Source organism: Lissotriton vulgaris, chromosome 10 (genome assembly GCF_964263255.1).
Source record: "Lissotriton vulgaris chromosome 10, aLisVul1.2, whole genome shotgun sequence".
NCBI classification, from domain to species: domain Eukaryota; kingdom Metazoa; phylum Chordata; class Amphibia; order Caudata; family Salamandridae; genus Lissotriton; species Lissotriton vulgaris.
This window is the reverse complement of record NC_141698.1, coordinates 704,826,455-704,838,598: the sequence shown is the minus strand read 5'-3', so window position 1 is coordinate 704,838,598 and position 12,144 is coordinate 704,826,455. Positions and strand designations below refer to the sequence as shown.

The following is a 12,144-nucleotide window of genomic DNA, read 5'->3' as shown; positions in this document are numbered from 1 at the left end:
AGAGAGGGAGGGAGAGAGGGAGGGAGGGACGGAAGGGGGGAGGTAGAGGGAGAGATGGAGAGAGGGAGGGAGGGAGAGAGAGACGAGGGAGGGAGAGAGAGAGAGGGACGGGGGAGAGAGGAAGGCAGCGAGGGGGAGAGAGGGAGGCAGCGAGGGAGAGAGAGGGAGGGACAGAGAGGGAGGGGGCGGGACAGAGAGGGAGGGAGAGAGGAAGGCAGGGAGGGAGAGAGGGATGGACGGAGGAAGGTAGAGAGACGAAGGGTGGTAGAGAGAGGGACGGACGGAGAGAGGGAGGGATGGAGAGAGGTAGTGAGGGAGTGAGGTGGGGTGGGAGGTGGAGAGGGAGGGAGGTGTTGAGAGAGGGGGACTGGAGAGAGGAATGGAAGAAAAGAGGGACGGAGGGAGGAAAGGAGGGAGGGAGGGGAGGGAGGAAGAAAGGGAGGGAGGAAGAAAGGGAGCGAGAGAGGAAAGGAGGGAGGGATGATGAGTAGGAGGGACAAAGAGAGGCAGGGAGGGAGGCTGGGAGGGAGAGAGGAAGGAGGGAGGGAGAGAGAGGGGGAGATGAAGGGAGGGAAGAAAAGAGTTAGGGAGGGAGAGGAAGGGATGGAGAGAGAGTAAGAAAAAGAAAGAAGGAGAAATAGCAATGAAGTGAGAGGGGAGATAAAGTGAGAACGAAAAAAAGAACAAGAGCTAAAGAGAAAGGAGAAAAAGCAGAATGGAAAGGGGTGAGAGCAGTGGCGGCTGGTGACATTTGAAAGTGGCGGGGCGTAAAGTTATTACGGTACTGTAAGTCACACTGAAAGGAAAGCTTTTGCCAACATGGGGGTCACATTGAGTTGCAATGGCACCAGTGAAGACGCTTGCAACAAAGGGCAGCAAAACCTGGGGTTCTGAAGTTTACTTTGGACTGTGCCGGCCCCTCTGCATATGGCAGCTTTAGTAGTGCCATATCTTATGTCAACACAACAACTCAGAAGAAAAAAAATTGAACAAAATGAATACACAAGAAAGGCCCAGAATCAGCCCCATGCAGCCTGATTAGAGTTAACGAAGCATACATACAGTAAACATTCCATTTACTGAGATGATGTGCGACAGTAATGTAACGAGGAAAACGAACACCTCTACGCAATAGAAATAAGTAAAACATATAAAATTAGAGTGCAGCTGTAAAAAGGCAAAACAATATTTGGAAACTGACTGACAATAAACCTAAATTAATGGTAGATGATTAGCAGCCAGCAGAGTACAGGACACGGATTCTCTTACACCACAATCAACTCAGTTAAATGATTTCTGCACCTGTCCAAATATGTATGGATATCATCTCTAGCCTCCTCCTCAAAGTAGTAAACACTTGTCTGAACGAAGGCATAATTCGTTCCTCTCTCAAGCTGGGTCAAGTCAAACAATTACTTTAAAAAAGAAAACCTTCAACATGGTTGATTTACAGATCCTCAGGCCTATTGCCAACCTACCCATCCAGAATAAAGTCATTCAATGCCATAGAAAAAAATGCTGAAAGGTTTTTCCAAGACCGATATACTAGCCAAAGCCATGTGCTACTTCAGCTTAAAACACAGCACTGAGACATCGACCCTGCAAATTGGACATGACGTTCTGAACATTTACATAAAGGTGAAGTCTATCTGCTAGTTCAAATAACCTTTATTTGGATTAATACATAGAATAAAACAGTCATCAAGATAAAAATACAATTGTTACATACTATATTGCAACACAGCAGCATGCCATTATCAATGTGTTATTGAAATTAGTTTGTGAAACTGAAAACTGCAGCTTGCGTTTCTCCGCCCTGAGCAGAAGGGATCGTCAAGCACATATCTTAAGAATGAAACAGGCTATTCAAGTATTGCAATATAATACGAGGTTCAAACACGTGTTGAAAAAGCCTTTTGTCAGCCTGGACTGAGGTGACAGCAAAGACCTGCTCGTGCCGGCACGACCTCCTCAGAGGGAGCGCCATCCCCCCCCCCCGTTATCTTAATATTAAGAATTAAACACAGTTGTCACTGTACCAACCTCTCTCTCGTCTCCTTCCCTCCCGCTGTCCTCTCTCTTCCGACCTGGCGCTCTCCTCCTCCTGCCACACACACAGAGCGGCAGCCACAAAAAACAACACAACACATCCTGTGGAGAAGGCTTTACTTACTTTTTTTAAATGCACAATTTGTTGCGCGCTAAATATGATGACCCTTTCGGAATCTGAACGCGTTCAGGGTAAATGACAAGGCGGAATGGCGAGTGAATATAAGGGCTATTTACAGCTTTTCTAAAGTCTAGATCTAGAAGGAAGAAAAATCAAATGTGCACACTGCACAGTGCAAATATCCTGTGGTTATTAGTTCCGCCGCTTACTGTTGGGGAACAGTGGGGTGCCAATCGGAAGTTGAGGTCACTGCTGGTGATGGTGAAGCACTGTCCCTGATGATTGCAAGTAAGACATGTGATGTAAACCCCATCTGTAGAGAAAGTGAAACTGATGAGTGTGGCCCATAAGGCGGGTAACGTGAGCTCACGACTCTCTGATTGAGTGAGAACGACGAAAAGTCAGCCTTTGCCAGTCGTGGTCGCACCAACCTGAGGGGGGAGGCGGGAAGGGTTTGGAAACTAAAACAAATATATAAAATAAGTAAACTTAGTCTTACCATCCGGTCCGGAGATTACCGTCTGGAGACCCCGTCCAAATCCCGCCGTCCTCGATTTCAAGTCCTGCAGCACGTCATCAGGAAGGCGGCGCAGCAGGCAGCCTCCCTCTCCACCGCCGCGTTTCTGATTGGTACGGCCGGCTGCCCCAGGTGACGTAATTTTCTCTCTGTATGCCGCTGCTGCAGCATACAGAGAGAACAGGGAGTGTGAGTGGGTGGTGTTACTCGAGGGCAGGGGGGAGTGGCTTGGGGGAGTGGCTTTCCCACTATTGTTAATTCTGTCTGTTTGGGCGGCCTCAGGCTGCCCAAACAGTTAGTATTAACAACAGTGGGCAAGCCACTCCCCCAAGCCACTCCCACTGCCCTCGAACACCACCCACTGTAAACCAGGAAGTTAGTTCTGCTTTCTCGTCGTGCGAGAAGGCAGAAACAAATGGTAGTTATAAACAACTACCATTTGTTTCTGCCTTCTCGCACGGCGAGAAAGCAGGGGGGGCGGCGCCCAAACGCCCCTATGGAAAAACCGCCGCTGGGTGAGAGTAAGAGAGAGAGAGACACACATCTAGAGCAGGAGCGAGACAATGTGAGAGACCGAAAGAGAGGGAGCACGAGAGCGAGCGAGCAGGAAATAGGCAGAATAAGAGAGATGAAGAGCTAGAGAGGGAGAGAAGAGACGCAGAGAGAGGGGAGTAGACTCTGTGTACCTTGTGAGAGAGAGGGGCAAGTAGACGTCACCAACAGCAGAGCTGACGCTCCCCCCTGGGTCGGTAGGTACTCACACGGGTCAGCGTGAGAGGCACAGCCTTGCAAGCGCTATGTTACACAGTCTAACTAACTACAAAACAAAGCGCTATGTTACAAAGTCCAACTAAATACAAAAGTAAGCGCTATGTTACACAATCTAATTAAATAGAAAACAAAGCGTTATGTTACACAGTCTAGCCAAATAAGAAACAAAGCGCTATGTTACAAAGTTCAACTACATACACAACAAAGCGCTATGTTACACACTCTAGCCAAAGTCAAAACAAATTGTTTAAGGAAAACGAATCTGACATTAAAATCACCCGTCAAAAAGAGAAAGGAATGCTAAGAAAGGGTCCGACCAGAAATGCAGTTTAAGCTAGACCCCCCACGAAGCACTGACATTTCACAATAGCACTGACTGTGTGCCGTGTTAGCATCCAAACAAACGGACGAGTTGAAGCATCGAGGGGGGGGGGGGGGGCAGGGGGGCATGACTGGTGATGGAATGTGGGTGCCGCATGATTCACAAGGTCAACAACACACCCACTGCCCGTGCGGTTAGCAGCTTGGCAGGCCTCTGCAGAACGTCTCAGAAAAATAAGGACCCCGCTCAGGCTAATCTTAAAAGCAACATATGCTCTGATCTCTGCTCTGTCTCTGCCTGTGAAGTGGCGTGATCTGTAAAAACGGAACTAGGCCCGCACAGTGTAGTACAGACCAGCGTGTACAACCAAAGGAAGTCTTTTTGAGAAGCTGGTAAAATAACGAAGCGGAGATGCTCAAGACTCCCCACGATGAAAATAAGGAAATTATAGCGTCAGTAGCGGAGGGGGGACAGGAAAGGAACCACTCACCTGGACTTCCTCGGCTGGCCGGCCCTCCGCTCCTGTCCGGTTAGCCCCCCACCCTCGCCCGCTTCTTCCTCCTTCCAAGTGAGGCGGCCGGGGTGGCAGCGCTGCAGGCCAGTCCCGCCTCGCTTCACCCGGGTGCTGCGGGAGTTCCTCTCTGGGCTCCCAGTCTGCTGTCACCCGGCCGGGAGCAGCGCAGACTTCCAGCGCTCGCCGTGGCTCCTCTTCTCGCGCTGGGCGGCGGGGGGGGGGCGGGCACTTCCGGCCGGCCGCGCTGGGATTGGCCGGCCGGCTGAAGAAACCCCCGGGCGGGACGGGAAGTTAGAGCTCACTTATTTAACTGGAATGAAGGATTGCTGTTAGGAAACTGCCACAATGAAAACAGGACTGCCAAGCTTTTACAGACTGACAGTGTAGGGAGATAAGGTGCCGAGCAGCTGCCGGGCGGCAGCACCTACGAGGACACGGGGGGGGGCGGGAGAGGAACGGATGGCGGGAGGGGGCGGGAGAGGACACAGGGGTCGTGAGGCACGAAAATTGGCACAAGTGCGGCGTGGGCAGCCGCGGATTAAAAAAAAATTTTTAAAAATGGCGGCAGCACCTACGAGGACACGGGGGGGGGCGGGAGAGGAACGGACGGCGGGAGGGGGCGGGAGAAGACACAGGGGGCGGGAGGGGGCGGGAAAGGACACGAGAGGAACGGACGGCGGGAGGGAGGCGGGAAACGTGGGGACGGCGGGAGGAGGGACACAAGGCAGGACAGCAGCAAACACGGCCCGGCCGGACCAGACACGGGGGCGTTCCCGGCGTCGCGTGACGTCGGCAAAAGCCAAAGAATCTCGGGAACGCCCCCGTGTCTGGTCCGGCATTGACGGACGCCTCTCTGTTCCAATGGCTAGCCTCCATTTATGGAGCTAGCCAATGAAGCAGAGAGGCGTGTTCAAGTCACCCATACTAGAAACTACAGATTTCTCTGGAGGAGGAGCCTAACAGCTCCGCCCCCCAGTGAAACCTAAAAAGGCACTTCACTGACACAAACCAGTAATTAAAGATGGGACTCTTGCACCACCCAGCCAGTCGAAATGTTTGTGCCAGTCGGGTAGTTGCATGCCACTTACTCAGCCCGAGAAGAGTGTAACATACAGTGGCTGTGGCCGCCACAGGTACGTCGAGGGCAGTTGTTACAGCTGGGCTGATTTGGAATTAAGTACAAAGTCTGTATTTCCGCTTATTTAAATTACTGCACAAGCCGTAATTGACAAATCTGCCCTGCTCTTTCCCAACGTGCCTCGCTCCAACTCAGCCATGAGCCAGCCCCCAGCTATAATTATCCAATGGGAGGCTACAACAAAGGCAGGGGTAGGGTGCACCTGCCACAGTGACAAATGCATGAAACTAGAGTGAGATGAGGACAGGACTTCTTCGGTCCCCTGTGACAGGCGTGGTTTTATTATTACATGCATTGCCTCGACCCTGGATCAACAAGGCCCTGAGTGAAGATAGACCAAGTGCTTCATCCTGCAAGGTACATTTGTCATTTCATTTTGAATTCGGGACCACCACTAACTGGAGAAAGAAAATCTGTACACCGGACCCTGTAAAAAAAAAGTGCTGGTGCTAAGCACCGGAAACCACTGGCTCAAATTAAGCACTGGTCAATGACCAAGCAACACTATTCTATAAAGTGTTGCAGAAACATGGTGGGTTAGTAGTAGGTGCAGTGTAGTTCTCAAATTGCTGCAGCTTGCAGGCGGCTTCTCTCTCTCTCTCTCTCTCATGTCCCCTTTTTTGTGCTACTACCGGGTTTGCATGGAGTCAATCAAGAGAAACACCACTCTAACGACTGCCTACCTACACAGTGTCAATTCCCATAAACATTACAACGAATCCCTGGATATTCGGAGCAATAATATCACAAGACATTTATAACAATTAAGTACTCACTTCAATACACACCTTGGCCTGATTACGGTCGACCTTAATAATGGTACGAAATTGGCACCAGAAATAGTCCAAAATCACAGCTATCGTAACTTGTCAGGTACGGTAAATAGCACCAATTACAATGGGTGTCTGAAAAATAGGGCACGACGTGCTATTTTCGGTGCTTAGCACGCCAAAATTAGCACTGCCTGGTATTTAACAGAACTTTTTGCACCGGGGAAAGTACATCAGGTTTAACAGGATTTACTGCAAAAATCAGAATTAATAAGGCAACTGTAGTAACTACAATCAGAGACCTAGATCAGAACATTTTAAAAATACTAAAGAATTACATTAATGACGCCACTGTTCTTCTAATAACAAACACAAAATAACATTCAGACTACAAACTCAGTCAATAAGACTAGTTAACAGCCTTGACTTGACTTAAAAACCATACCCAAAGCAAGTATAAGGCAGAGAGGGCCAATGACAGACTACATGCTCACCAATCAAATTAGCATAGGAAGGTGGCAACACCTCTCTGTTAATTTGTCTCCTTCCTGCAGTTTAATGCCAGAGGTTATAATGATACGTGTTCTGAGATTCCAAAGTTGCCCAATATCAGCAGTATGAGAACTAATTCTGAGCAACCTGGTGGTCAGTTCTGCCTCAAACACGCCAGCCCCATCTATCCACCCCCTGAAAACTCACTCCCCCACAAAACACATTAACATACTGCCTCCTCTATGTAGCATCTCCCATACACACTACCTCAAACACACCGCCACCTCTAATACACCGCCAACACACTGCACAAATGTCTTGATTTCTCCCATATGGTTTTGCTTTCGAAAGAAACCTTTTTCTGATATTTAGGGTCCAACACTTGGCCCAGAGAAGGTTGCCCTCGTTATCACATATCATATATTTCAACACTCCAGGTATTGGAAGTCATCAGTTGCAATAATATTATCAATTAGTATTGCCTGAATAATGGAGCATTACATATGGATGCCCAAATGTTTTTTTCTCTGTGTTTTATATAGCGCAAACTTGACCCGAAGGTATCTGGTATCAGAGCGCTTTACACAAGCACCAGTTGCTTTACATGAGGACACATTCATTTTTGTTAGGCACAGGGAAATTAAGTGATTTGCCCAGAATCACAAGATGTCGCACATCCTTGCCAAGACTCGAACCCGGTTCCCTAGATTTGAGGTCGACCGCCCTAGCCATTAGGCCACATCCTAAATCTCCATGTCCTGTTAGATATATTCCTCGGTAAATTTCTGCTGGATTAACTGGGTGATATTTTCCTGATACAACTGTGGGTATGTAGAGCTCATCACCCAACTCCATCATTGTATGCGCCATAATAGACGTTACTGGACATCAGAATTAATCAGGCCACCTGTGATTTAGGCATTAGAAGGAAACGTCTACCTCCAAGCTCAAGAAGGTTAGAAGCACACCAGTCACAGTTCTGAAACAAAAGCCAGGAAGAGATAGGAGTTGTGCTGATGGAGCTGAAACGGTGGGCCGGGCAGTGGATCCAGTTTCTCTGGCTTTCGAAGCCTTGCGGAAGGGAGACAGGGGTCAATGCCTGGGAGAACTTTCACCCGTGTGTGTGTGAGCTCCAGAAATGCTGTTTGCTCTGTCTCTCCTGTCAACATGAACGTCAGTAGACTTTGAACGTGGCCTGACCAATATCTACCAGTGTTAACGCAAAACAAACACACCAACAATGGCCACCACTGATAGTCCACAAAAAGACAACTTCTGGGCACACAAAACATTACGTGGAGACATCCTTTTTAGGATTCAGGGGTATCAGAGCAACCAAACTAACCACATAATGCTGTGAACGTGTTTTAACGTCATTTTCTTGAGGGATAGTAAAACTCAACTCTTTAGCAAAAAATTGCAACGCAGACTACTTTTTAATTTATAGGTATTTAAGTGATTTTAAAATCGTAGGGAGCCTGATGTTATCAAACACCACACGAGGAATGTACCTTAATTAAATTCGTATGGACTACCACGATATTCCAGCAAAACTTCGGATGTGAAACCTGTTGCTTATTCAGTGCATTTTATACTGTTTACAAAACAAGCGTTTCCTGCCCATTAGACAGCAGTTTCAGATTTGTGTACACGATACAGTGAGTATTTGTAATATTACTCAACCACTTTACTGCGTGGATTAACCCTCACCTCACACTAACCGTCCAGCTACACTCAAGGCTCTTGTAAAAACGCCCTTTCCAAGAAAACACAACCCCTTTTAAAAGGCGTTCTGCAAATGTTTCTCCTCCGCTCTTGAAAATACGTAGGCGCCCTGCCTCCCCGTCAAAACTTGGCATTGTTTGGGCGCATAAAAACAACCATACAAGGGCCCCTTAAACGTGCACGTGAAACTAAACAAAGGGGTTCTCTGTGGAAATGTCTGCGTTTGGAAAAGGCCAGAATGCGCGTTTCTTTGTTGCACGTATTTTTTCGGCAGCTCTCTCGCGAGCCCACTTTGGACGGGCTGTGACGCACTGCTACTTTTATTTCACATAATTACATGACAGCTCAGAAGCAAGGTTTTCTGAAGGGAAACCTGTAATCAGCAGGTCCGCGCAGCAGTAAAACAAAACTGACACGCACAATGAAATGGTAATGTACATGCAGCAAGTACGTTAAGAGAAGTTTTGAAAGAAAGCAGCATGAAAAATCTATTTTAGAGTAAACCACGTTTATGATGCCAGCTTTTACCAAACAATCACTTCAGCAACAGTTACAGTCATTTATTAAATTATAGAATGTTTTCTTGAACTAGCCAGTGGAAAAAATAACATTCGTGCCCCGGCAATGCGACTGTTGCACAGCTGAGAAACATTCAGCGTTGTAACAAAGTAACAGAATATGTTTCAGAGAACTCCCTACAGCAATGGTGACCGAACCACTTGTCGGGAGGTCTCGGAAACATATTCTGAAAATATATTCTTGAAAATAGTTCTACCCTGATAAAAGCGCCGGCGTGATTTGTGACAATATTGCAGCCCAGTGCAAGATGCGTTTCAGTCATGTCAAAACAAACGTCATTGGTTAGCGCTGCCTGTAGCCTTCCCACAAATCACATCACAGTGGTTTAGACTTCCGTGACACATATAAATTTAGACTGCCAAAGCCAACTGCTGGCATCCCTAAACCTACACACAAACATCCTTAATGCATTGCACTATGAGCAGTAGATTGAAGTGGGGAATAATTGTAAAGCGCCCACAGCTATTCCATTGCTGGGCGCTAGAGAACATGTTAAATATATAAATAAAAATAGTTAACCGCTGCAAACAGGTCACTTTCTTGTTTGGGGGGGGTATCTCTCAATGCCTGCTCCTGAGTGCAGACAAAGGAACGCATTCTCTTGCATGCCCCAGTCTTAAAATTCCAGGCTCCCTGCCTGCACACCCCCTGGGGCCAGGAATGGTTGGGGGCTTCCTTAGAATGTACAGCATACTGAAACATCCCACGCGCAAAAACGTGCACCGCAGCACGGGTGTGAGAAAGGGCAGTGTGTTCCTGCTGTCTACACCTGGGTTATCGCTGCAAAAGACACGCCTTTGTTTCATAACTACAGGCAGGAGACCTGACAAGCAGGAGCGGGGCGGATGTGTAGCAGCTCGCAAGGAATTCTGGAAAACCAAACACCAGAAGCCCAGGGCTGATAATCACAATGTGCACTAAACACACACAAACACACTGAAGGTGACTCCTAGATTGTGCTGCGCGAAGCAGGGACCAGCAACAAATGTCTCAGGGGCCGAACACGTAAAAAGAAAGGGCCGCGCCTGACATGGAGGCTAACTCCCCAACTATGCACTGGCAGAACCCCAATTTTTGAGAGCCGAATGAGGCGAGGGGTTGGCCTCAAGTTACACAGTGCATGTCAAACTTACTTTCCACTGACGTTTTAAGGACTCGCATACTCAATCCGAAAATATAATCCTTCGTTCCGTCTCATGAGACCACCGAAGCACAAAATGAGCAGATATAAATAATGTAAGATACAATGTGGACTTTGCAGTCTCTCGCCTATACTCGTTGATTTCACAGGGTCGCCCCCCACGTGAGTCACAACAGTGCCCCTCTCATCACCTTTTAACTGGCAGTGTGGCGCACTGGCCCATTCTCTGAAAACACCTCATGAACCGGAGGGGGTGCACTAGGAAAGGGTAGAACAGCTTAAAATTGTTTCCAGAGGCTCCCTCTGGGAAACCGCTAGGCCGCCCAGACTCCTAAACTTTCCCATCCTGCTGCCAACTCAGCCCGGAGTTGCCCCTCGGTTTCACGCACCATGGGGGCTTCCAGGCGCCCCTTCCTCTCCCCTCATACCCCAGGGCAGCAGCAGAGAGCGTGTCCCGGGGCTCCGCTGCCCTCCCCAGGCTCTCAGCCGGCCCCGCTCCCCGGGCAGCGCCATGTTGTGGTCCCCCCAGCTCCCCCGGACTCACCTTGGCGATGGCCTTCCTGTAGCGGGTCACCGCCTGCTGGATGAGGCTGGAGACCTGTAGGTTGCCGTCCCCGCAGGGCACCACCACCCGGGTCCTCCCGAAGCACACGGTGACTTTCATGCTGCTGCCGCTGGCCGGCGCCGCTCCCGGGAGCAGCAGCGCGGGGCCGGCTCAGCGCCGCCTCCAGCCGCGGCTCAGCAGAGCACCCACCCCGGGCACCGGCATGCGCGGCCAGCCCGAGCCCCCAGCCGGAGCCAGGGAAGGAAAACAACGGAGATCCGGGGAAAGTGCTGCAGCGGCGCGGCCCGGTCCCTCCCGCGTGCAGCCGCGACTCCTGCCGGCCTCGGGGGCTACAACCCCGGCTCCACGTCCAGGAAAGGGCGGCGGGGCCAGGCCTGCGCCATGCTCCGGCTCCGAAGGTGCTGCCGCCGACCTCCTCCTCCAGCCACCACCTGTTCAGCGTCTGCCGCCCGGGCACACAGGGGAGCACCGGCCGCGGAGGCAGGCGAGCCAAGGAAAATAAAGATATAACTCCTCTACACAGGCTCCAGCACCGGCGGCACACAGGGGGAAGCCGCCAGACCGGTCTGTCTCCCCTCCATGGACGCTCGGAGCATTGCTGCCGCCCTGTGCACGCCCGGAGACACTATCAAGTTACACTCTTTCCCAGGGAGCCTCCTCACGTCACTTTTTTTTCACCCCATGGACACTTTTGCCCCTAATAAAAAAAATTTATTCCCCTACCCACTTCACTAGCCCACCCATACTTAGTTAGTTGTCCATTACACATGCGACTTTCCCTGCCTGTTTATGAGAAGAGGCCCCCTGCAATACAAATGTTTATATCTCACCTGGTTTGTTGTTGAATTTTTCATTATAAGACATTTTCCGTTTTTTCACCGGAAGCGGTAATTCAGCTCTTCCGCTTTATATTGACAATGCGCCCACCAGGCACTCGTTAATGTTGCATGTATAAATTGCTGGATGAAAAGGTTAACACATGTGAAATATCGATTCTGGTTGTACAAAAACTTTTTTGCTGATTTACTGTAAAAAAAAAAAAAAAACACACACACAAAAAGAACCTGGCGTGGTATATTGAGTTAATTTGATTTAAGCAATTATTTGTGTAAGACATGTACACTGTGTGTTGGTGTCTTGTTCTTATAATAAATAAAAAGTTTACAAGAAAACAAGAAATTGCTGCGGATTTATGAAGTATTGTGATATGAAATTTATAATGGTATTTAATCTGTTATCTGGATGCCTGTTAACCCCTTAACTGCTGGGGATTTTCGCCCCCAGAGCTGAGCCCGTTTTAGGCTATCTGGGGTGTTTCGCGCTAAGCGCTCCATAACTTTTTTCCACTTAAGGTGCCCACAACAAAAAATGCATACATTTTCCCAACTTCCTGGGGATTCTAAAGGTAACCAGAGACTGAGGATTGTCCTAGAGGGGACC

At 49.1% G+C, this 12,144-nt stretch overlaps 1 protein-coding gene across 7 annotated transcripts in view; it reads right to left on the bottom strand.

The window, feature by feature from the left end:
• Window positions 1–11,328, bottom strand: part of PARD3 (par-3 family cell polarity regulator) — a 1,412,997-nt gene extending 1,401,669 nt beyond the window's left edge. For 6 of the 7 annotated variants that reach the window (XM_086941533.1, XM_086941537.1, XM_086941538.1 and 3 more), the window contains exon 1: window positions 10,684–11,301. In XM_086941533.1, coding sequence (XP_086797659.1) covers window positions 10,684–10,803 — 120 coding nt within the window. In that variant the 5' untranslated portion in view covers window positions 10,804–11,301. Of the gene's footprint in view, window positions 1–10,683 lie in introns of all 7 variants that reach the window. The other variant, XM_086941535.1, reaches the window with a different exon arrangement.
• Between the last annotated feature and the right edge of the window lie 816 nt (window positions 11,329–12,144).